The following is a 26,448-nucleotide window of genomic DNA, read 5'->3' as shown; positions in this document are numbered from 1 at the left end:
TATATATATATATATTTCATAGTAAAACATTTGAATTCTGAGAGTATGAATATGATTCTAATGTTCTAATGCAATACATGAGTTACGTAATTTTTAAAATACCGTACAATATTTGACCTTGAATGACCTATTTGTGGCAATCTGACCATGTAAAAAATAGTAATGGTATGGTATATACATTGAATGACCTTAAATGACCTTTTATGATCTTAATGACCATCTGACCATTTCACAAGTGTTATAAATCCTTGACCATAAATATAATTTCAGATATCATAATTCTCATTAAAGTGGTTTAAAAACTGATATATTGATAAATATAGGATTTGCGTGGCAGCAATTTTGAAATTCAAGATGGCCGCCAAAATGACCTTGAATGAAATATTGTAGTTCATAGTAAAGATTTTGAATTCTGAGAGTCAAGGTATGGTTCTAATGTAAAATATGACAATTATGTAATTTTTAAGATACCATACAATATTTGACCTTAAATGACCTATTTGTGGCAATCTGACCAATTCAAAAATGGTATGATGGTTTTCCTTGACCATATAAAAATAGTTTCAGACATTAGAATTAAAATTCCAAGTGGTTTAGAAGCGAAGATATAGATAAACATAGGTTTTATTAGGCGGCCATTTTGAAATCCAAGATGGCCGCCATAATGATCTCGGATGAGGTGGTTCCTACCAAAAATTGAATGTTATGACCATAAGAAGCATGTAAAAAAAAATTGGTGCTTTTGTCCGGAACGTCCACATCCATCTGCTAAGCTGCCGGACTATGCTGCGGTACTCATTTTCACAAAGAAATACACACACAACTGGTTAGCTATTCAATATGCCAGTGTTACATGAACACCTGGGCAGGAAGGTGCAATCACGTTGTTGCCTAGCAAATGTCTGTACTGTATGTGGGGGGGGGGGGGGGTGCTCTACTGATGTACTGTGTAGCGGGGGACGATGAGGCATAATAAGACTAGGCCTAGGCCCAGGCCTACCTAGACAATATGTGATAGAAAGTACACTTTCGAAAGAAATAAATTAAAATAAGAAAAAAAAAAAACCAAATAACTAAGAATAATTCAGTTGCAGAAGCACCTTATTTAAGTATTATACAATGCTATGCGGCTCTTGTAGCCCTAGCTAGGGCAACGCATCCATGTGCAAAGCAGTGGTGTTTTATCCATGAAAAAAGTGCGCCAGGAAAGTTACAGCGGCTGTATATTTAATTACCATAACAGATCTTATATGCACAGCGGCTGTGTGTATAGTAGACTGAAGAGATCTTACACACAGCAACTGTGTGTATAATACATTGTACGTGTCTTATACGCACAGCGGCTTTAAGTTTTGATGCCCTACAAAGAAAGAACAATAATAACTACAAAATAAAAATAAAAAGATAATAATAGAAGACGATTCATTTATAAATCAAGATTCTTAAAAAAAGTGTAGTAATAATATGACAAATATAATGGAAAGAAAAGTAAAATTTCGACCAAGTAAAGTAAAGATTACCAGTTTTATCTATTTGTTAAGTAGTCTGTTATGTATTTCTCTTTTAAATACTAATACTTTGTAGATTTTTTATATTGTGTTCTAAGCCATTCCATATTTTGGCACCTCCATAGCTGATACTGTTTTGTCCCATTTTTGTTTTCAATACAGTGGTAAAGTTTTTTCTATTTCTGGTTCCATAGTTATGTGTATCTTCAATTGTGTGAAAAAATGTATTAAAGGTAATAGGAAGCTGTTTATTATTGAAAAGAGTTAAATTGAAAGAGTGATATTGCCATATGCTTTTTATAGAGATCAAATATATTTAATGTATTAGTTTGTAAAAATAGTGGTAATGAAGGATGATGAAAATGAACTTTGCATATAAATCGAAGTGCTTTCTTTTGGAGAATGTGAAGCCTGTTTAATTTTGTTGGATTGAAGGGGCCCCATACCAATATTGCGTATGTTAAGTCGGGGAGAATTATGGATTTATATATTTGTAACATTATTGAATAGTGTAAAAAATATTTCAATTTATTCAAGATTCCTATTACCTTTGAGACTTTATTTGCGATAGCATCAATATGGTTATGAAATGATAGAAATTCATCAAGATTAACTCCTAGAAATTTTATATGAGTTACTCTTTCGAGTACAGAATTATTTGATAATTGTACATTAGTAAACTGAAATGTACAATTGCGGCCTCTAAATATGATATTGTTTTTTTGGTGTTGACTGTGTCATTAATAAATAATATTTACTGTATACATTTATAATTTTTATATAATATATAATTTTTTATATATAATTTTTTATATAATATATATTTTTTTATATATTATATAAAAAATTATATATTAAATAAAATATTATATATTATATAAATATTATATATTATATAAAAAATTATATAATATATAATTTTTTATATATTATATAAAAAATTATATATTATATAAAAAATTATATATTATATAAAATATTATATATTATATAATATTATATATTATATAAAATATTATATATTATATAAAATATAATAATAATAATAATAATAATAATAATAATTTATTGACATACACCATTTATATCGGTGGCACTCAACAGGTGGTGCGTCAAACATCTTACTAATACAAAAGTAATCTTAACAAAACTAAAGAAAATATACATACAGTATAGTAGTATAGTAAAGGAAAATAAAAAGAGACATAAAACACAACAACACAAAGTCAATTTAATCTTAAGAAGATCACACCTTTTTCTCCATGCTCTTTTTGCTAAGGATTTGCAAAATTTGTCAATCAAGATTTTAATTTTTTGATGGAATATTGTCATTGCCGAGAATAAAGAGTAATTTGTTTTCAATATCTAATTGTTGGAATTGTTGGAAAACATGTAGGAAATCGTTAAGAGAGAGTTGCTGATTCCTCATTTCTAATATAATTTAGAGCAGGGCAAGAGTATTATTTTCTTACTTGTTTATATTACAAAATTTAGGAACATTAGACCATTTTGCTTCCATCAAGAGGAAGGGTATTCGTCTTTAATTTGAATTTCAATGAAGCACCCTCAAAGTCATTGCTATCAAGAAGATATACCTCCAATGTAGGAGCATTCTTTACAGTCATGGTTTTTAATAGATGATTTGCTTTTCCCTTCTTCAAGCCATTGAGATAATGTGAGATCTCTTAAAGAATTCTTTGTGTTGGAAGCCCATTGCATGTTAATATTATCATTGCCATTACAAATGTCAGATAATATATTATTATTACAATCTTTCGGGAATTTTGAGAGCCGAACAGGGATGACCGGCGAGGTGAGAAACCCTGTGATAATTATGAATATTTTATTAACATTTTAACAGAATATTATGTTACAAAAAGATGTTAAAGAGGTTACCCGTCGGGACGCACCCTATTTATATTTGGTTGCCCAACGCAGATATTTGGTTTCCCTGGGACGTCGGGCAGGCGATTCTGTGAGCCCTGATTAATTTGTTAGCCTTGACAATTGTTCATGAATCAGTAAAATCTTTAGACATACCTCTTTAAATGCTCCATAAATAATTACATTTATAATGCACGGTAGTTAAGTCGCAGGACTTTCTTAGGTGACAGCTACCGGAGCTAGCCCAGCATACTGGCACCAAGATACCTCTGTGTATACGGTAGAGATGGCAATGCCATTTCATCATTTGGAGAGCGCATCTTCCTTCACTTGGCGAAGGATCAACTTATTTTAATACCGTATATATATATATATATATATATATATATAGTTGTAATAATACTTTCGACCATAAGTCATCATTAGGTATATATACAACTATAATAGGCCTATATACTGCAAAGATAGGTCAAAGGTCAATAAAACAGTTTCTGGTTGATATTGAGAAATTATTCTGTTAGAGTATAAATGTGCATTTGTAAATATTTTGTTACAAAAAGCAACTTTGTACGACAAGTGCTTACCAAGATATAAGTACCCTACATTTTCAGAACTAATTTGCATATTTTAACTAATTTGCATATAAAGATGTGCGTAAAAAAATTGGCGACTCGTTTTATTGGATTCAGCATACTTCAAAGTATATATTCCGTCCAAAAAACTAAAATGATCACAAAAATCCCACGGGAGCCCATTTTTCGACATGACCCCGGACTACACAACAAGTACATTAGATTTAGTATGGTTGAATTCCAAGTTCCAATCTGCAGCGAATTTAGCTGCTAAAAGTCTAAAATTTGAATCATTTGTCGTTCATTTTCTGCAATCAGAATTATATTATTGGCCCAAAATAGGGCTCCATGCCATGTGTTATTAATATCAACACCAATATCGTTCAATTTTAAAATTTTTGTTAACTCGTTAATGAATATGCAAAATAGTATAGGAGATAGGACACATCCCTGTTTAACACACTGTTCAATAGAAAATTCTTCTGTCAAGTTATCCCCAAATTTTATTTTTCCTTTAGTATTGGCGTACATATTGTCAGTTAATCTCCAAAGACGATCCCTAATTCCAACATTCCAAATAGCCTTTAAAAGCCCATCCCTCCATACTGAATCAAATGCCTTCCGGAGGTCCAGGAATGCCAGGTAGGTGTTTTTACCTTCCTTACGTCTCCATGTAGCAATGCTTTTTACTACGAACACATGATCTCCGCATCTTCAGTTTCTTCTGAAACCTCCCTGAACCTCCGAAAGTATATTATCATCTTCAAGGTAATTTGAAACACTCGTTGCTATGACTCTATTAAATATTTTAGATATGCAGGATGTAAGAGAAATGCCGCGATAATTGTTCAAGTCTTTCTTATCCCCCTGTTTAAAAATAGGTACAATCATACTTAAAGCCCCATTCCCGGTAAAATTGCGGTTTTTAAGAAAAATCTAATTTTTGTATAATGTTATAAAGATTTATAAATATAATACGGAATTGCTAGTTTAAATGAATTTAGACATTCCTAAGAATGAAAAAAATGTAAAATAAGACTGTAATTTGATTTTTTGTGTTCCACACAAAAAATAAATGCGGATGAATTTTTCATGTAAATTTTGCGATAGGTCGTAAGAAGAAATATCATAGGCGCCGAAAACATTAGCCTATCCAATGCTGCTAGGCTAGGCCTAGCCTTACCTCGATTTAGGTTCAGTTATCACACATAAAAACGGCCGACATGATATTTTCCGTTGCTAGTACTTGTGAATATAAATATTTCACAGGAATTAATTCTAATTTGTTAAAAAACTGATTCTGACTGAGATTTTGACACTTAAACAAACATATCTCAGCCTAACCGAACGACCGCATTGTGCGAGATGCGAAGTACAAAAACTAATCTCATTAGAGAGGGCGCACTTTATTGACTGTATAAAGTATAAATAAAAGCGAGAGTATTCCAGTGGATGCAACCTCTGAATTTGCCTAGTAACGATGAATTCGTCGAGAAAATGGTAATATTTTATGAGAAATAGTCTGTATTTCTCATTTTTTTTATTCTTTTGCGTAAAACTATAATTCATGCCAATATTTTTTCATGATTTATAAAAATTGGAGTAATGCAAATGCATATTTTCTAAATAAAGTCAGTTTTTAGTGAAATTTTGCCGGGAATGGGGCTTTAAATTCCAATCTTTTGGGGGAATTTCAAAAAAGATAATTCTTTTGAACAGGTCTAAAAGAGAGCGTTCCATAATTTTTCCACCATTTTTTAGTAGTTTATTAATGATACCATCTTCACCTGGTGATTTACCATTCTTAGCTAAACTTAATGCATCTTTAACAGATTCAATGTCTATATCTATATCATATAAACAATTTTGGTTATCTTCAACTACAGAGTCATTTCTAACATTGGTAATAAGATTCTATAGTCATATACATATTATTGTTGAATGTAGTACATTTATGTTTACTTAGTGATTCCCAATAATTTTTCAACGTTTCCGTCTTTTCTTTGACATCAGTTACAATTTTTTCTGACCCTGGTACCTTGAAACAATTTATATGCTGTTTTGACCCTCTGAGTAATTGCCAAAATTCTCTACAGCTTTGGCCTCCTTTGTTAGCAATAGCTATTGATTTATTGACCCTCATTTCCAAAATCTTTTGTTTAATTAAATTCTTAGCAAACAAACGCTTCTGTTGGTAATTTTGCCACAAAAAGCTGCAAGTGGCCTCATCTTTATCTTTTCTTTTAAGATATTTTGTATGAATTAGTGCTGCATTTTTCCTATTTTTAATTGCAGTTGCAGCTTCTTTTAATATCGAACCAAGATTTATTTTTTCCCCCAATTATTTTTTTACCAATGCCTTCTTCTGCAGCTTTAATTACAGTACTTTTCCACGAGTTCCATAAATCATCAGAAATACTAAAAGCACTTGCGTCCCAATCTTCAAAACTTTTTTCTAAATTAGCTTTATAATCATTGAAATCTTCTCCGAGTTTAATATCCCAAATATATTTTTTACATCCTCGGTCAGACTTACTTCGGATATCTTTCATATCTAACGTTAGAAGCAGTATATTATGGTAGCTGCCCAAGCGTATTTTCTCAATTCGTCAATAATCATTTTTGATATATTGAACATATTTTTAGAGGAAAAAATATAATCGATTGTACTTTGCTGTTTGCCTCTACACCACGTGATTTTCCCCTCACATAAGATAGTGACAATGGATAAATTTGAATCGCCTATAAATTAAAATACTATTAGATACAAACATACCGATTCTTCTTCCCCCTTTACTTTTTCTGTTTTTACTCATCCAATTATACCTGTTAACTGAAATACCCAGATCATTATTTAAACACGTCTCAGCGACCCCAAAAATATCAATTTTATTATCAAATATAAATTGTGATACTTCAAACATTTTGGGTCTAAGCCAGTTAACGTTATTGAATGCGATATTCATTTGATGTACATAATTTTTATCTGGCTTAGTTTTACCTTTACCACCTCTCCTATGTCGCTGTTTACTTGTAACTTGCGTTTTAATCGAAATATTGTGTTTTCCGCATTCAAGTTCGTCATTTAATAATGCATATCTGTTACTTGTAGGGCAGTATGTATCTGTGCTGTTGTGTGCTGAATCCTATTTCTCTCTGTTAAACCTACTGCGTTGGTGGAACCGTTGCCCTTGGGATTGTTTCTGCATATCATTTCTTCGTGTGTTATTGCGGTTGTTATCGCGATTTTGTGCACTTTTTAGCGGATTTTTAAGACTTTATGTGCTGATTCAATGATCGCTAGTAGTAATCGTGTGCCTTCCCAAGATAAGTGGAGTCCTCCTCTGTTCAATTTAGATTTCGCGGCCGATCCATTCTTTAACATGAATGTCTCGTCATTGTCGATCGCACATTTTTTAGCCTTGGCGATCTTCTTTAGACCGAGATTAAAGGAATTCACTCGTTGTTGGTTACATTTATCATCGTTTCTTGGGCACACCGTTGATATAATTACGTTTGTCTTTGGTGATTCTGATTTGATTTGTTGTACCAGATTGTCGTATTCTTTAATGCTGTTCGAAAAGCTCTTATCAGACGCACAGTTGTTTGTACCTACGTGCAGTATAATAGTTTCAAAAGAAGAGCTGGCTTTGTTCACTAGGCTTTCTTTGACATCCTTGATTTGTCCTCTTATACATTTCACTTCGGTGTTGTTTAGACCTCTATCTTTTATATCACGGATAATTGAATCTCCAATTATAAGCGTGTTCCTGATTTTACTGTTCTCTTGTTTTGCATCCACAATCAGTTTCTCACTTGATTTGTTTGTTACCTTCTGTGCAGTAGTAGGCCTACTATTTGATGGGTTTTTTGGTGAGATATTTGGGAGTGATTCTCCTGGATCAAAATCAGATCAATGGATCTTAGATGCACATTTACATGCAGGCTGAGCTAAAACACCTCTAACTGTTAGTTGAAGGTCCACAATTAAATCTTTCTGTTGATTTGCAATGGTTTTCAGAGTGGAGATTTCATTGGTCATTTCTGATATCAGATGTTGCTGATCCGCATTCGTCTGTAGAATGTTTTTCATGGTACCAGGTATATCCTTGCAGTAGGGACATACTCTTGGTGTTGTGTTTGACTTTATATATTATATAAAATATTATATATTATATAAAATATTATATATTATATAAAATAATATATAAATATATAATGTAAAAAACCATGTCATTTTTTGCTAAACAATATGTGAACAGATGGCGCCTCATAAAGCATAGCTTCAGATATAGGAAATATATAAATATCCAGTCACGGTATGTAAAAGTAAAAGTACAATATTTTCTCTTTTTATTCCTTAGAATTTTAATTTGCCTCATTAGTATAATTTAGTGGTGGCCTGTAGAGGTTACTGTCGATGAAAAGCTGGCCGTTTCGGAAGATGGGTTTTTTCTTTTCAGCGTAAGCCTGGGCCATGATTCCAGCTAGTTCTTGTTTTTTCTTAACATCTGCCCCAGGTAAATCTTTCGTTATATATATTTTGGATGTTTTTTTCTTGAGTTTTGCCTTCCCTTCGATCCGTACTTTATTTCTCTGCGGCCGATAAAGGAACTTTGCTATAATGTGCCTCGGTTTATCTACTTGACGTTTGCCCGTTTGATGACAATTTTCGATTATAATGTCATTAAGACCAAGATCATCTCGTAATAGTTATTGTAATTTGTCAAGTGTTTTTTTATTGGGATCCTCTTTAATTCCTCTAAATCATAGATTGAAGCTCCTACAGTAGCGTCCCTGCTTTATAAGTGCACTCTCTATTTCCGCCATTTTTTTCTTAGAAGCTGCCATTTTCTTTTCGTAGTCCTCCATTTTGTTAATTTTACTTTCAAGTTGCTTTTATTCTTTTGTTTCATTTGCAGATTCAATGGCAAATTCAGTTGATTTTTCTATGTCTTTGTATGACTTTTCTAGTTTGGTAAGCCTTTTGTTGTATGCCTTTTGGTTTTCTAGGACTTTGTCCAGCTTACCGTTAAGTTGGTCTGACAGTTTGCTTAGTTGACAGGCTAACGTTTCATCCAGCTGTCCAGGGGCGAGATCCTCCTCATTGGACTCCACAGGTGGTCTGGCCTGGGTTGTTAAGTCATTGGATTTTGCGCTCGCTCTGGTTTTGCTTGCCATATTCACTTCAAATAACGATTTAATTGATGTTTGGTTGTCTTTTTGGAGGTTATATTATACTGTACTAGTTGGCAATTTAATCCGTCATTTAAAGCTATATTCTCCTTGTGTGCACGAAGTTGGTGTTCTCTCTATTCACGCATGCATGGGCGTCGATTGGTGGGACACGGGGGGGGGACATCATATCGATTGTCCCCCCCCCCCACTTTTCACCAATCTTCTATAATTAAAACCCCACTTTTACAAGCGAATGGAAAGAATAACAATTACGCATGACTCATGAATTTTGTCTGTTCACTTTTCTAAGTGCGGTTTATGGGTGCAACGACTATCAGAGGCTAAATTTATTGTGAAAACAATGTATTGTATGTTGTTGAAATTGGGAGCATGTATTCTTATTAGACCAATATTTTTACAAACTCAAAAGTGCACAATTTCTAATATAAACGATTTATTCTTTTTGTATATTATTATGATCGGTACGTATATACTAGTGTTTAATATTATCTACATACATAGGATTACTGTTTTTTCTAATTTCACGGATATGATGTCTGTCTGTTTTGATTAAGTGGTAAGGCTACCAAACGTTTACAAACTCCAGTGTTACGACGTTGACGCAGTCTCGCAATGACGCCATAATAATCAGTGGCAGATTCAAGTGGGGCCGAGCCGGCCCTAATTTTTTCAAAATTATTTTTAAAAAATGGAAAAAAAAAAAAAAAAAAGGAAGATTAGAATTAGAATTTAGGACTGAGTGTGCCATTTCCGGCAATCTAGAGGTGTCATAATCATAAATTTTCCAACGTGCAAGTCCCTCCCTGTCCCCTTTCTAATTTGCTTTCCTGGAGCTGCCACTGATAATGATAAATTAAGTAAATCACCTTTATGTTTGTGAAATCAAAATGCTAACTATGTTTTGTGTGCTCCCTATCTCCCTAGTCCTGTTTGATCGTAAATTATAAGGTATTATTTCCATTCACAATAATTTATCCCAATAATAGGCCACGTAAAATAAAACAATTGGTTGGCATCCCCGCCCGACCGTCAGAAAAGCCCCCGACCTGATTTTTTTTTTTTTTTTTTTTTTTTTGCAAAACACACANNNNACAAAACACACAAAAACTCCATCTCCCGAAGGCAATTTATATAGACCTAGGCTTGTTTACCATCCGTCCGAATGCCAGCCGACTGGGCTTATCCCTGCAGTTCCATTCCATCATCGTCCCGTCTAGGTCTAGTCCTTGCTTCTATCTAGAAAAGGCCTAGTTTTATAGTAGTAGTATAAAAAGAGTGTATTTGTATACACGGTACAGCCGATGCAAAGCATTAAGATTTACTCGGGATTAGGTTTATATTAGCAAACTAAACTCCGATCCGATGCTTACGTCTCATGCTTTGTGCAGAGAAGCCAAGTCGGCCAATCAGCGCGTTGGTATTTCCATCACTTTGGAAGTAGACATCCACACAGCAGCGCGAAATAGAAACAAGGAGGAACTGCTCTGTGTGGGGACCGGAGACAAGACAACAAACATGGCTGCGCCCATCAGTTTAAAACTGTGGCATGTTCACTTCTTACCTGTGTGCAATATTTCACGAAATAAAATTTTAAAGATAAATTTTCATAGGTAGGACAGCATAGATAAATTATTACTGGAAATATAGTGGCGAGATAGTGCATGCGTATATTAGCGAGCAAGCCGTCCGGCTGTCTTTTCGACTGCCTACAATATTTAGGAAGGCAACTTTTACCGTGACGGCTTGGACGGCTGGGCCTAATCAGCTCGGCTTAGCCTAATTGGGCCTGGTCTACCTTTAGCAAATTCTTTATATATTCTTCAAATCTATCGAATGTTACATTAAACTAAAGGTAAATCATATTACGTTTGATAAAAACAACATTTATTGATTGAATGTACGTTTTCGTACCAATAACCAATAAATGGGGATTACTAACGATGGGCGTGGCCTGCCATCGGCTCAGTGCCATGCCCACTGGCTTCCATTTTGGAAAAACAAAATAGGCCGTCTATTTTGTTTTTCTGGCGAAACCCCTGCATGGCATCAATGAGGACTGTTTTATTGTTCCAACAAACCCAGTATGGTCCAGTTATAAATGTCCAGCAAACACAAACTTAAACACAAAGCATGGAATATTCACATGCTGGTACAGTGACGTGATGTTTCCAAACAGCTGGTCCAACTAGATGTTTTATCAGCATAAACATAGCACATGATACTAGTCAAACTCATTAACAGTATTCACTATTGTTTATTATCACTATATGTACATACTCAATCACATAAACAATCACAAATAGTAATCAATTGTACAAAATGCCAGTTCAAAAATTACGTTTCTGTTTATGAAGGGACAATGAATTATTATACAACTATGACAAACTTCAATCTTCTTATTTTGCTTTTGTTATTTTTATTTTTAAATTCACATCCAACAGCAATTACACTTGCCACTTAGGATGGAATGCTTTAAACCTGTTATCGATATCATCAGTTCTGTAAACATATACAATGTTGCATGTTTTAAAACTTCATAGGGATTTCGATATGACTGTTATTCATATAGGCAAAGCTTCTCTGCTTGATATAGATGAATTACATGATTTCTTGTATCCAATTTTGGCGTCTGTTGTTTTCCTCTTCTTTACTGTACTTTATAAAACTACATTATATGATTCTAAGCTAATTTAACTACAGTACAGTAGGCATAAATGTTATCTGTTGCACCCGCACCTACTAATACTATACCCACAATAATCCGAAAAAGGCTATTCTAGAATGCCTATCCATCTATGGTTCACATAGCTTGGTACTATGCAAGACCTATCCACTATATCTATGAATGTCGTCAATTGGCCATACAAATTATCAAAATTCAGTTATTTTAACAAACTTTAGGGTAAACTTGTCATTGTGACTTTCAAGAACCTGACCAACAAACTTGTTGGCATTCTTCTGGCAAAAATACTTAACAACCACCTACTTCAGGTCGGATCTATAGACAATTTATTATCACTTTTTACTGTATGCCTAATTACTTGTACCATCATGAGCTTGATTACTTCCTTCAACTTCATCACTATCACCAGCATCATCACTGACATCTGCTTCAACATCATCACTAAATTCAGCTTATCACTATCTTCACAGTTACTAGGGCCATTGCTAAGGTAATTTGCTGCCATCTTGTCATTTTAATAGGCTACATTGGACATAAGTATCAATTTGAATCAATGCTATGGAGGAATATGGGCAGTATATTTTGTAATAGTGAATTAAGTTCTATTAACTGTATTCCTATGACTCAATGTAATTCCGTTACCATGTAATTCCGTTACCAAATGTAATTCCGTTACCAGGTTTTCTACAAAACTAGCGAAGATCAAAGAAAACTGTTGAGTGGTAATGGTAAAGGTGTATGACTAGTACAGTAAGACAATATAAACTAACTTGAGTTTATGGACATTGCTTTGCTCTCAGAAAAACAATAATCACTTTTTTGGTAACGGAATTACGGTGTGATATTACCCAATGGAGCAAAACTTGTGATCTTTGCTTCACCCATCCAAATGTCAAATTATCACTATTACACGGAAACGTAATCCAATTTTTATATAATTACAATATGAACGGTGCACTGCTCTGTAGAACTAGTATCAAAGATCTTGGTGTTGAGATCAATGGTGTTTTAAAATGTGTTTTAATCATGTATCAAATATTGTTTCCAAATGTAACCGCAAACTGGGAATGATCAAGCGTGCAGTGGGATATGCAGCTCCTATCAATGTCACTAAAACACTTTACACCGCCTTCATTCGTCCTGGTTTAGAATATGCTAGCCCTTTATGGAGTGGCACCTCCAAATGCAACTTGCAACATTTGGAGGGAGTTCAACGAAAAGCAACGAAATTTATATTGCATTACCCAGATTGCGATTACAATGAAAGACTTTCGTTACTTAATCTTATGCCCTTATCATACAGAAGAGAATATTTAGATCTTACCTTTTTTTACAAATGCCTAAATTTTAATACTGACCTCGATGTCAGGAACTTCATTCGATTTAATGAAATGACTGATCACGTCACAAGGTCAACTGATAGTGATTTAATTATTGAAAAGTGCAACACTGAGTCTCACAAACTATTTTATTTTAACCGCATTGTACCCATGTGGAATACCCTGCCTCTTACATTTAGAAACAGCCCAACTACGCACACTTTTAAGCAAAGTATTAAATTATTTTATCACGATCTCTTTTTAAATAAGTTGTCATGTTGTCGCTGTGCCAAATGTCGCCCAATTGAAATTGAAATTTTTGACAACTATGTGCAATTCCTTAAAGTTTCTCTTTGAGATTGTTTTATTATTTGTTTTATGCCTTGAGGAGTTCCTTTTACAAATTTTAGTGTTTACATTTTAAAACTTATATTGATTTTATATTTTGGTCTGTGCAATTCGGGATCCGCCGTTATCAGACGTGTGGTTTGTTTACCTTTTGGCCTTTTCCCGTCACCGGCAATCTTTTATTTCATTGATATTTTATTGTATTCTTGCCTGTGTGAAGTCAAATAAATAAAAAAATAAATAAAGATGTTGATGCTGTTTGATTAGCTGCGCCACAAACCCTATACGAATGTCTTCATTCTTCTTCATGGGTTTCAATTCCAAGTCTCTCAGCAAGCAAATACAAAAATCTCGCGGAAACTAACCCATGCACATTTATTGTTTATTACTTCTTTACATTGGGTACTGGGCAGTACATAAGCATTGTCATCATCCATGGCCCAGAAATTTATGGTATTTTGCATGCCAATCTTCCAGAAGTCAGCTGGTGATAGGGTATTATCATCAATCAAAATAAAATTAGGTGTGAAAGTAAGCTCATTGAACCAGATTTCCCTGAGGTAGCTTACATGGCCGGCGGAACCGGGGGGGCAGGGGGCCCGGGGGCTCCCCCCCCCCCACTTTTTTTGCAAAAAATAACGTCTGGAGATTTTTGTGTGACCGGAAAAAAAATCTAGACCTACCTTTTCAGGACCCGTGAGCTGATTTTTTAAAAATTTTTTTATTATTTTTTATGTTACAATCAGAAAATTAGAATTTTTAAGAACATAAAAGTCATTAAAACACACTTCAAATGTCGGGAAAGCTCATTCCCGCTATCTACGAATTAAAATTTTCCCGGGGGAGAACCCCCGGATCACCCTTTCTTTTTGGGATTTATCGATTCATGGAAAAAAAGAATACGCATGCAACTACTCATTTATTTATGTAGCCTATGTATACACACATAAAATAAAAAATGAGAAAAATTTACCTGACCATTTCAAGAGGGGAAACCTTGAATTTTGAAGAACTTAAAAAGTCATTTAAAAGACCTATCAGAAGTCAGGGAAGGTCATTTTCCGCATTCTAGAAATCGAAATTTTCCCGGGGGAACCCGGACTCCTTTTTTCTATAGGGTTCATTGGTTCTATTGAATCATTTTCAAGAGGAGGAAAACCTTGATTTTTGAAGAAATTAGAAGTAATTAAAAGATACCTCAGAAGTCAGGAAAGCTCATTTCCCGCTTCTAGGAAACAAAATTTTCCCGGAGGAGAACCCCCGACCCCCTTTCTTTTTGGGATTTTGGGAAAAAATTACCTGACGGTTTTCAAGAGAGGAAGCCTTGAATTTTGAAGAACTTAGATTAAAATCACTATAAGATACTTCAGAAGTCGGGAAAGCTCAATTCCCATCATTTAGAAATTAACATTTTCCCGGGAAGAACCCGAACCTCCCTTTTCTCTTCGGGTTCATTGATTCATTATAATAATTTTCAAGAGGGGAAAACCTTGAATTTTGAAGAACTTAAAAGTAGTTAAAAGACACCTCAGAAGTCGGGAAAGCTCATTTCCCGCCTTCTAGGAATCACAATTTCCCCTGTGGACAACCCCCGGACCCCCCTTTTTTTGGGATTTATGGGTTCATGGAAAAAATATTGTATGTAAATACTCAATTTTTTTAATGTATGTATACACATAAGGCCTGTCTACTGTAATAACAATGGGATAAATTTACCTGACCATTTTCAAGAGGGGAAAACCTTGAATTTTAAAGAACTTAAAAGTAATTAAGACACCTCAGAAGTCGGGAAAACTCATTTCCCGCCTTCTAAGAATCAAAATTTTCCCGAGGGAGAACCCCTGACCCCCTCTCTTTTTGGGATTTATCGATTAATGAAAAAAAAAAAATTCGTATCCAACTACTGTACTCAATTTTTTAATGTATTTATACACACATAAGGCCTATTTACTGTAATAACAAGTGGAAAAATTTACCTGACCGTTTTCAAGAGGGGAAAGCCTTGAATTTTAAATAACTTAAAAGTAATTAAAAGACTCAGAAGTCGGGAAAACTCATTTCCCGCCTTCTAGGAATCAAAATTTTCACGGGAGACATGAGGTTCCATCCTCCTTTACCAAAATTTGCCTCTTGCAACCAGGGTGTAGTGTCCTTGAGCTATTTACAAGCTCCACAGGATATCAGATAAATGTTAAGTAATTAGATAAACAGAATCAATTTTCTCAGGCAGACAGTAAACTGGAACTACTTTCACAATACTCCATGCTCACAAACACAAATGTTTAACAGAAATAATAAAATAAAATGCAACAATATCATCCGGTTTTTGTTATAATTTATTAGAAAAAAATTCAAGGTGTTGTTAAACAGTTTTTTTCTACAGCTTCAAAAACTGCTTGGAAAGCCAAAACTTTGACTGAAACAGGCTATAGCAGACACTAAATTTCATGTACGTCGTCAAACCAAGGAAATTGGTGGTTCATAAAACAGATTTGTTTGTACAATAACTATTTATAATAGGCATGCAGTACGTACGATTTGTGTACAATCGTCTTGTCTTTCTCGTCTAGTCGTTTCGTAGGCTAGGCCTAGGTAGGAATGACACTAGGCCTAGTCAACAAAGGCCTACAACATTGCCAAATTGAAGCCACGTGGACCCCGTAGATGCTTGACTAAATCTATAATTTGTCTTCATTTTACAGTATTAGTCATATTTAAAATGTTGTTTATTATCTAAAAACAACATAATTGTAGGCCTAATCCTAACGCCCGTTTAAACGCAATCACGATCATATCGTGAGTCGTGACTTCGCTACTAACAAGTACATGTGGGAAATCCCTGGTTGATCATTCTGGGCATGCGCATGGACATGCATGGATATGTAAGTTCGAGCGTTCGGAAAAATCGTAGTTAATACTATAGTCCTAGGTAGTAAAAAATTGCCGAGGCTGCCGACCTCTGAGAATTTAAGGTCGGCAAATTTTTCTGCCGACCTAATTTTTTTCATCTCTTAGTACTGTCAACCACTGTTTACAAATTTACAACATATGACGACACGATCAAACCAAGCGCTCTTTTATTATTTACTGCTGAAGTTTTTCTGTTATTACGCTGGCAAAATAGTTCCCAATTACTGTTGTATTATTTTTATTTACAACAATTATATATTAAACGATTCGTACATTTAAAGTAGTTTCTAAATATTTTACACACTAATTTTCATCAATAAAAATATTACTAATAAATGGATTCAAAGTGAATCACGTTCAAACCAATATATTCATCCGCCTTTTTCAGAAACTTCATGTCGTCGTACGACGGCGCCTATACCAAGTGGGCCAAGGCTAGGCCCAGTAATAGCCCGCCCAGTAATAGCCCTGTACTTTTGTAACTTCTCGTAAAAGGGCTCGTTTTTTACGATTCGAACTCGTAGGTAGGACAGTTTTTCTGCTAAAGACAAATGTTAAAATATTTCATACGATTTTCAACAAAATAGATTTTTTTTTCTTTTTATAGTAAACTCAGTAGGAATTGATTGTTATTGCTATGGCAGCACCCCCTCTGAGATAATGACTTTTCCAGCCGCGATAGCCCTTCATGTACCGCGGTCTAGCCTTCCTGATAATTAGAGTATAATTAGCTATGATAAGAGACCCTGGTTTGATTTCCTGAGTTTTCGTGGATAAGTCGGGTTTTGTGGTAAAGGTGGATGGAACAGCATGAAACCCCCGGACCCCCCTTTCTTTTTGGGATTTGTGGATTCATGGAAAAAATCGTATGCAACTACTCAATTTTTTTTATGAATGTATACACACATAAGGCCTATCTACTGTAATAACAAAGCGATACATTTACCTGACCGTTTTTCAAGAGGGGAAAACCTTGAATTTTAAAGAATTTAAAAGTAATTAAAAGACACCTCAGAAAGTGAAAACTCATTTCCCGCCTTCTAAGAATCAAAATGTTCGTAGGGGTGAACCCCCGAACCCCCCTTTCTTTTTCGTATTTATGGATTCATGGAAAAATTGTATGCAACTACTCATTTTTTTATGTATGTATACACACATAAGGCCTATCTACTGTAATAACAATGGGAAAAAATTACCTGACCGTTTTCAAGAGGGGAAAACCTTGAAATTTGAAGAACTTAAAAGTAATTAGGACACCTCAGAAGTCTGAAAAAACTCATTTCCCGCCATCTAGGATTCAAAATTTTTCTGGGGGAGAACCCCGGAACCCCCGCTCCTTTTCTTTGGAGCTTATCAATTCACTGAAAAAAGAATACTTATGCAACAACTAATTTTTTTTTATGTATGTATACACACATAACAGGCCTATTCACTGGAATAAGAATGAGAAAGTTTACCTGACTGTTTTCGAGAGGGGAAAACCTTGAATTTTGATTTCCCGCCATCTAGAAATCAAAATTTTCCCGGGGGAGGACCCCCGGATCCCCTTTCCTTTTTGGGAAAAATGTTGATCCCCATCCCCTAGGTTTTTCCAGATCTGTATGATTCATATTCCCATTCATCTTATAAGTGGGCCCCCCCCACTTTGAAAAACGTTCCGCCGGCCCTGGCTTATCCGGACTCCTGGAAATTTATGAATGTAGTAACATAAAAAGTGTAAAATTGAGTAACATGAGTGGAGTTTAAGAACGAAAATTGGGGAAATAAAACACAATATAATGGAAATGTGACAAAAGTATTCAATAACAATATATTGCAGAAAAAGGGCTCTACAAAATCAATACATGCCAAAGCCACCGTCATCATTGATTATGTGTTTGATATTAATATTTTTTAGTTTTATCATTTTTATCAATAGACCATAATCAGTATCAGACTATACATATACTGTATTGTTCCATTCCTCTGAAACATACAGTAGGCCTACCTACTGTATGTCACTTTTTTCTCTGGTGACCAAGAATATGCAGAATTTAGCACTATGTTAAGTGTTTGTCTCAAACAGTAGCTGCTGAACTGTATTCTACTATTCTAAAACCATGTACAGGTCTTCCTCTAATTAAAAACCACTTTTGGGACTGCAGTTTTCATGGTCTTTAGCAGATTTGGTTTCTAATTAGAATAATAAAGAAAAAATATTGTTAATTTGGGACCACTGAAAATTGGTCTTTAATTGGAGGGGTCTTTAATTAGAGGGTGACCTGTATTTATCTTGTCTAACTTATCAATGCATTTTTTTGCAACTTTAGTAAGTCAATAGTAGCTATCGTAACTATATTATTAATAAATTTTCAGTCATGACAGTATGATGCCCTATTTCACCAATTTGTGTTTTTTGGCAAAAAAAAAAAAAATTGCTTGTATAAAATAATTTTTTTTTCCAATGACCTAAGGATAAATTGTCAGATTTATATTAAACATTATTGATTTGTAATTTTTTTCAATTTAATGTGGAATGTTAAGGATCTTTAGCCCTATGTGAATGTTTTTATATCTGAAACTACTGTTTTATTATTGTTTCGTTATGGTCTCAACCGTAGAGATATACTGTATACTTTTAGCTGACATTTTGTTTCTTGTGTTTAATTTAAATGTGTGTTTTCGCATCTAATAACATTTAATATAACCATTATATCATTTATCTTAATTATTGTCATCTTTAACAGATCTGATTTTCATTGACCTGACATCTGTCGCATTTGCACATCACAGACCAAGTGGAAAGAATAGTAAACCAAATCAGCTGAAGGTTCCTTAAATGCATTTACTGTTCCTATACAGGTGAAGATTTACAGTACAGTACCACAGTACTGTTATTGGGTTACGGTCTCCAACAAGGTCAATGGTTTGCACGCAATTGTTTTTAAACGCTCAAATTTATAAAGTTGAAATATAGTTAATGTCAAGTTCATTAAATTAATATTGATGTAATTTCTTGACAAAAGTGTTTAGAATGGGAAACGAATTGAACAAATCACTTGAACAGTTAGAAGAAAATTTAACTGCATTTGAAAGAGCTGTAAATACTGAAGCAGATGAAACTCATCACAGGGGAGGAGCCCAGGGAGGACATGTTCCTCTTAGTGGAAAAAAGGTAACTAGAAAGTCACTGCTAACAGAGCTTCGAAGGTATGATAACAAGTTTGTTGCTATACCAGATAAAAAGATGAAGAGAGCTAAGGAAGTTGTAGAAAAAATAAAACGCTCATTCCAAAAATATGTACGAGAAAATCATTTCAATTGTAGAGAGATCATGCACCAGGGTAGCGTCTACGAAGGACTTAAAGTAATTGAACCGAATGAGTTTGATCTTCTTTTCCCTGTGGAGTTGGAAAACAGTGGATGGAAACTCGAACAAGCCATTGATAGTGAATGCGACATACCCGGCTACTATTTTATTCAGAAAGAAGGATATCTTGGTGGGAGTTATTGGAATGAATGCATTGTTAATGATACCTACCTAAGCCCAGTTAAAGTAGGACGAAAGATGCAGTCCGTTATACAGAAGTATGTGAAGGATGTAACTCTGCCAAATGAAATAAATTTTACCCTACGAGAAAATGGCCCAGCGCTTACTCTTGAAGTCTGCTATGATGACTCAGGACACATGAGCATTGATATTGTTCCGTCAATTAAAATTAGAGGTAGAATGTTTGTTGCAAAGCGGCACCCTAATGCTGATGAGTATCAGACACTTAGAAGAGTTGACAATATGTACAATCATATCTGGCGGGAAAGTTTTTCAGAAATGGAAAAATCGATTATTAGACAGATGGATGGGATGAACGAATGTAGGCGCACCTGTCTGAAGATCTTGAAGACAATCAGGAAAAAGAAAGGAAAATCCCAGCTGGGAAAGTTATGGTCATATCACCTCAAGACCTGCTTGCTGCATCTCAACGACGATAGAAGAATTGGGCCATGGCACCAAGACAACCTCGACGATCGTTTTAAAGATCTTTTGCGGAAACTGATTAAATTTCTATCAACCAAAAAAATGCCAAGCTTTTTTGATGACAGCGTAGATTTGTTCAGGGATTTCAGTCCAATCCAACTGCAGAACATTGAAGGCTGGCTTAACAGAATAATTCGTTCAGACGAGAAGATTATTGATGAACTTCTGACTGAAAGGTAAGAATATCTGAACATTTTATTTTAAACTTTTCATAAAAAAGCATAATTCTGTATTATGAATTCAGTACTGGAACATGTTAAGTGATGTCAGTTGAACATGTTAACAATCAAGAATTTGTTTTCTCACTTTATACTACATCAAAGCAAAAAATCAAATTCATTAACACATGTTAAGTTAAAAAAAAAAAATCTGTTTGAATTACAAATATTACAAACTCTTTCAACTTTGAGTAGTGTATGATATGGACATAACATTCACCAATGTGAGAAGAAAAGAAATACAACCGTGTAGGCCTAAATGTACAAATTTGAAGTATTGTATAATCAAATGTATTATTTTGTTTTGTTTTAAAGCAATACTGAAGCCAGTAGTGATTATGCTTTGAGTCAAGATCAAGGTAAAACCTGATAATACTGTAACAGTACTGTAATTGTAGCAGTGGGTGGTAGTAGTACTCTACAATAGTGTTTTATGGTTTTATAACAATCCCACAAGACATGGGTTTTCTGTTCACATTTTTTAAGACAACAAACTTTTAAACTTTAAACCTAATTAATTTAGGCAAAACTTTTAACTTTATGCTTGCTTTTATATTATTCTTATCGCGCTCGAACTTGTTGAAAAACGATCTGTTTATAATATTTTATTGATCGAACAAGTCTTTTGTAATGTTTTATTGTGCTTTATATAATTGTTTATATATATGTTACTGTACTTGCAATTTCGAGAATAAATAAAGTTTTTGATTGATTGATTGATTGATTGATCACAAAATTAATATGCTAATTGACTGCAATGGGTCCAAGGGATAGGCCCTACTTAACTACTGTTTTGTTAAAATATTATTAAATAATAAGCTAGCTGGTGAAAGAGGTCTTTCCGTTGTTCATTTAAATTGTAGAAGTCTCAGAGCTAACTTTGATAAATTAAAAGATTATCTAAATGATCTTCATTTTAAGTTTGATATTGTGACAATAAGTGAAACATGGCTTGATACAAATTCGGACATCGATATGTATTATCTAGTGGGTTATGAAATGTGTCATATGGCCCGTTCTAATAAACGAGGTGGTGGAGTATCTATCTTTGTTAGCAGTGAGATTAAATATAATGTTGTCGATAAAATGACGACATCAATAGATAATTTATTTGAATGTATTTCTGATTGAATTATTTATACAGAAAACTAGTTCTCATTAGTTGTATATACAGACAACCTGGGTCTGATATAAATTTATTCATGGATGCAATTGAACATTTATTTAGTAATAAAAAATCAGATATTTATGTGGAGACTTTAAATATAAACTTATTAAACTTTGAAAATCACAATGGTACTAGAGATTTTATAGAATTGTTATTCACCTTGGGACTCTTTCCACTCATAGATAAACCAAGTCGAATAACTGAATCATCTGCCACATTAATAGACATAATTTTTACTAATGTTATAGATGTTAAACATAAAAGTGGGCTACTTATAAATAATTTAAATGACCATTTACCAGTAGTTTGTGTAAACCACCAAAAAATAAGTAGAAATGAAGAAAAAAAGATTTTATATGCTAGGCAATGTGATGAAGAATCAGTGTCAGTCTTCTTTCATAAGTTAAACCAAGAAACCTGGGAAGAAGTTTATACCTCCAATGATGTGAATGAATCTTATGATCATTTTATAAATACCTTTACAAGATTCTACAATAATTGTTGTCCTGTAAAAAAAATTAATATCAATAATAAATCTAAAGACAAACCATGGATAACAAAAGGGTTGAAGAATGCATGTACAAAGAAAAAATATTTATATAAACAATTTCTTAAAAGAAGAACTCAAGAATCCAAACAACGTTACAAACAATATAAAAATAAGTTAACATCTATTTTGCGATTCTGTGAACGAGAGTACTATACTAATCTGTTACAAAATTATAAAAATAATATAAGAGGTACAAATATTGAATAATATTATTAATAAAAGAGGCCAAAAAAGTAATTATCCAGATATGTTTACTGATAAAGGAAAGAAAGTAAAGGATAAGAAAACGATAGCAAATGGCTTTACCGATTTTTTTTGTTAATGTAGGACCGAATTTAGCTGATAAAATACAGGTACCTAATCATAATAGCACAATATTTGATTACTTAGGGAAAAGGAATATTTATTCAATGTTCTTATTTGATACTTCTGAAATAGAAATATTGGATATTGTAAAAGGTTTTGGATGTAAATCATCTTTCGACTGTAACGGCATCAGTATGGTACTACTTAAACAGGTTATTACTTATATAATTAAACCCTTTACTTATATTTGCAGTAAATCTCTCTTATCTGGTGTTTTCCCAGATAACATGAAACTTGCGAAGGTTATACCAATTTTTAAGTCTGGTGAAAAAGATGTTTTTAATAATTACCAACCGATTCGTTGTTGCCACAATTCTCCAAGGTTCTAGAAAAATTATTTGATGTAAGGTTAGAGGGTTTTATAACAAAACATAATATTTTAACTGAAAGTCACTATGGCTTAAGAACAGGGCTATCTACATCAATGGCATTAGTAGACTTGATCGAAGAAATCACTACATCTCTTGATAAAAAAAAATCAGCGATTTGAGTATTTATCGATCTTAAAAAAGCCTTTGATACGATTGATCTTGTGTTGTTATAGTTAAGAAATTAGAAATTTATGGTATTAGAGGTATTGCTTTGGACTGGATCATCAGTTACTTATGTAACAGGAAACAATATGTTAGTTTTAATGAAGTTAGATCAGATGTATATAAAGTTGTAACTGGTGTTCCGCAAGGTTCAATTTTAGGACCAAAATTATTTATTTTATATATCAATGATATATGCAGAGTATCAAATATATTGAAGTTTATATTATTTGCTAATGATACGAATGTATTGTGTTCAAATGAAAATATGAAAGTATTATGTAGACAAATAAGCAATGAGTTGGATAAACTTAACATTTGGTTTGCTGTCAATTAGCTATCATTGAACGTTTCGAAAACAAATTTCATATTATTTACAAATAGCCGTAAAAAATTTGATGACACCATTAGTATAAACAATAGAAACATTGAAAGAGTGTATGTAACTAAGTTTCTTGGAGTTTTAATTGATCACAAATTGAACTGGAAAGAGCATATTTTGAATGTATCCAAAAAAACTATCTAAATGTACAGCAATAATCTATAAAGCCAGTCATATTTTGAATAATCGGGCACTTCATACGTTATATTGTTCTCTATTTCTCCCTTATTTAAATTATTGTACTGAAGTATGGGGGAATACTTATTTATTTAAAACAAATTTAGTTCCTTTAGTTTTAAAACAAAAAAGAATAATCAGAATTATAAGTAAAGCTTGTTTTTTAGATCATACGGATCCCCTATTTACTAAATTGAAATTATTGAAACTTGAACAAATAATTGAGATGAAAACTGCTATTTTTATGTTTAAAGTGCATCATACTTCATTGCCATTTACTTTGCAGAAACTCTTTACATTCGTTTCCGCAGACACTTATAGTACTAGACAAAGAAATGTATTTAAGCTAAACACAGTAAGAACTACAAAAAATTGCAATGTATCTCAACAGTTGGAGTTAAACTTTGGAACTCGCTTGACAATAATCTTAAAACATGTAAATGCCCTTCTCAATTCAAAAGAAAATATAAAGAAAAGTTTTTCTCCTAATTCCATCATCTAACTAAAATCCGTTCCTTCAAGGTATATGTATTTACCTTTTTTCTTTTCGTTTTTAGCCTTGTGTCTTAAGGAAAATGCAAATAATGTTATTTAAATGTTCTTGGGGAAACACCTCGTTTTTACTTCAGTTTCCTCCATTTCTTGCAATTTATTCTGAAGACATCATAAGCACTGTTAATTTGATTTGTTTATTGCCAGAAATAAAGTTCATTGTATTGTATTTTATATGAAGGTGACACTGATCGAAACTCCAGTGAGGCATCTGGGAATAACTGGCTTGGTACTGCTGCAGCTGCGATTGGCGGTGTGGCAGCGATTGGTGCGATAGGATATGCTGTATATACTGGACTTGTAGCAGGAGAGTGAGTTATCCTTTTCTGTTTATAAACATATTTTTGGTTTTGTTATATGCCATACTTTGTTTAATAGTGAAATTTGGACAGCCTCAGTGACAAAGTGCTTCTGGTAGCCAGAAGAGGTCACAACTAACTGTTAAAATACAGGCCTGTAATCCAGCTTGAGTAATGGCCAGGGAAAAAAATGAATGAAACTCACTTTGTGAGTGAAGAAGGTCCTAATTTGGGGTCCTGGAAAAATGTTTATAGTATTTGAAAATGCATTTTCAGAAATTTTCAGGGAATGTTTTAAAAGCAAGAAAGTAATACTTTGTAGTTTTTCAGGTAATTTCTGCCTCATAAAATTTGAATAAGCATATTTGTGGGAAAGTTTTACTGCACATTTAATCATTACACGTGGAAATAAAACAGAAACTTCCCACACTGGCGCTACCAATTGGTCTTACCATTGCTACAAATCATGAGATCACTATTAGTATGTGACGATTTCCCAGTTAACCTGTCCTCCTTTTTTTAATAGCATGGTTGGATAGATATATGATTATTGTGCTTTCATTGTGATCTCATTCATTAAAAAATGTTATTTTTTCCTTATATATATATATATTTGTATTGTCAACCAGCAAACGTAACCCAGATGAGGCAGAAGAAGATGACATTGGTCAAAGTACGCATTTAGTTCAAAGGCGGAAGCCACTGTTGATAGAGCTGAGAAGGTACTATCATTATTATGCGGCCATCCCGGTTCACGAGCGAAAGAGATCTATTGAAGTTGTTGAAGCCATTAAACACTCTCTTCAGAGGTTTGTACGAGATGATAACAACACGACGTATACTTTTGGCAATATTATGCCACAAGGCAGTAGTTATGAAGGGCTCAAAGTTATTAAACCAAATGAATTTGATCTTCTACTACCACTGATGTTAACAAATGGTGAGTGGAACTACACAGAAGCTAAATGGAAAAATGAGGAATCGGATTATGAATATGAAGTACCCGGATATTTTTTTATTACGAAAATACGACGTCACATTAAGACTGCTTATGATAATGCCATTGTCAATGATGACTTCTTGAGTCCTACCAAGGTGAAACGAAAGATTCAGTCGATTGTTCAACGAGCAGTAGATCAGATGACTGTAACAGATGTCCAACGTGTTGCTCCACGAGAAAGTGGCCCTGCACTTACACTTGAGGTGGAGTATGATTATGGACAAAGAATGAACATTGATATTGTTCCATGCATTAAACTCATAGATAAGCTTGATAATACCAACTATAAGTTGTTCGTTGCAAAGCGGCATCCTGAAGCTGACCTGTATCAGTGTCCTAACAGAAATGATCGAAATATTTTCAATCACATCTGGCGTGAGAGTTTTTCAGAAAATGAAAAATTGATTATCAGAGAAATGGATTCGAAGAACGAATGTCGTCGCGCTTGTTTGAAGATTCTCAAGACAATCCAGGTTAGGAAGTCCTGTCCACTAAAAGGGCTGTCGTCATTTCACCTCAAAAACTGCATGCTGCATCTCAACAAGGATATAGACATTGGGCCATGGCACCAGGACAATCTCGATGATCGTTTCAAGGATCTTCTGCTGAAACTTAATGAATTCTTAACTGACGAATATATGCCAAATTTCTTTGCTCCTGCAGTCAATCTTTTCTCACATTGCAGTGAAACTCAACTACATAATATCAGAGGCTGGCTTAGCAGAGTAATTTCTTCATCAGATGATAAAATTGTTAATGAACTTT

The 26,448-nt window shown here is 33.7% G+C and overlaps 1 protein-coding gene across 1 annotated transcript in view; it reads left to right on the top strand.

The window, feature by feature from the left end:
* The window catches only part of LOC117119056, a 33,221-nt gene that overhangs the window by 6,192 nt on the left and 581 nt on the right, over positions 1-26,448 (top strand). Inside the window, exons 2-6 of the mRNA XM_033263865.1 lie at positions 4,483-4,606; positions 19,150-20,614; positions 20,972-21,015; positions 24,566-24,695; positions 25,313-26,447. Coding sequence (XP_033119756.1) covers positions 19,437-20,614; positions 20,972-21,015; positions 24,566-24,695; positions 25,313-26,447 — 2,487 coding nt within the window. The 5' untranslated portion in view covers positions 4,483-4,606; positions 19,150-19,436. The remainder of the gene's footprint in view (positions 1-4,482; positions 4,607-19,149; positions 20,615-20,971; positions 21,016-24,565; positions 24,696-25,312; position 26,448) is intronic.

Source organism: Anneissia japonica, unplaced genomic scaffold (assembly GCF_011630105.1).
Source record: "Anneissia japonica isolate Jap-2015-1 unplaced genomic scaffold, ASM1163010v1 scaffold1826_len1998817_cov189, whole genome shotgun sequence".
Lineage (NCBI taxonomy): Eukaryota > Metazoa > Echinodermata > Crinoidea > Comatulida > Comatulidae > Anneissia > Anneissia japonica.
Note: the sequence above shows the minus strand (reverse complement) of the source record. Positions and strands in the feature narration are given on the sequence as shown.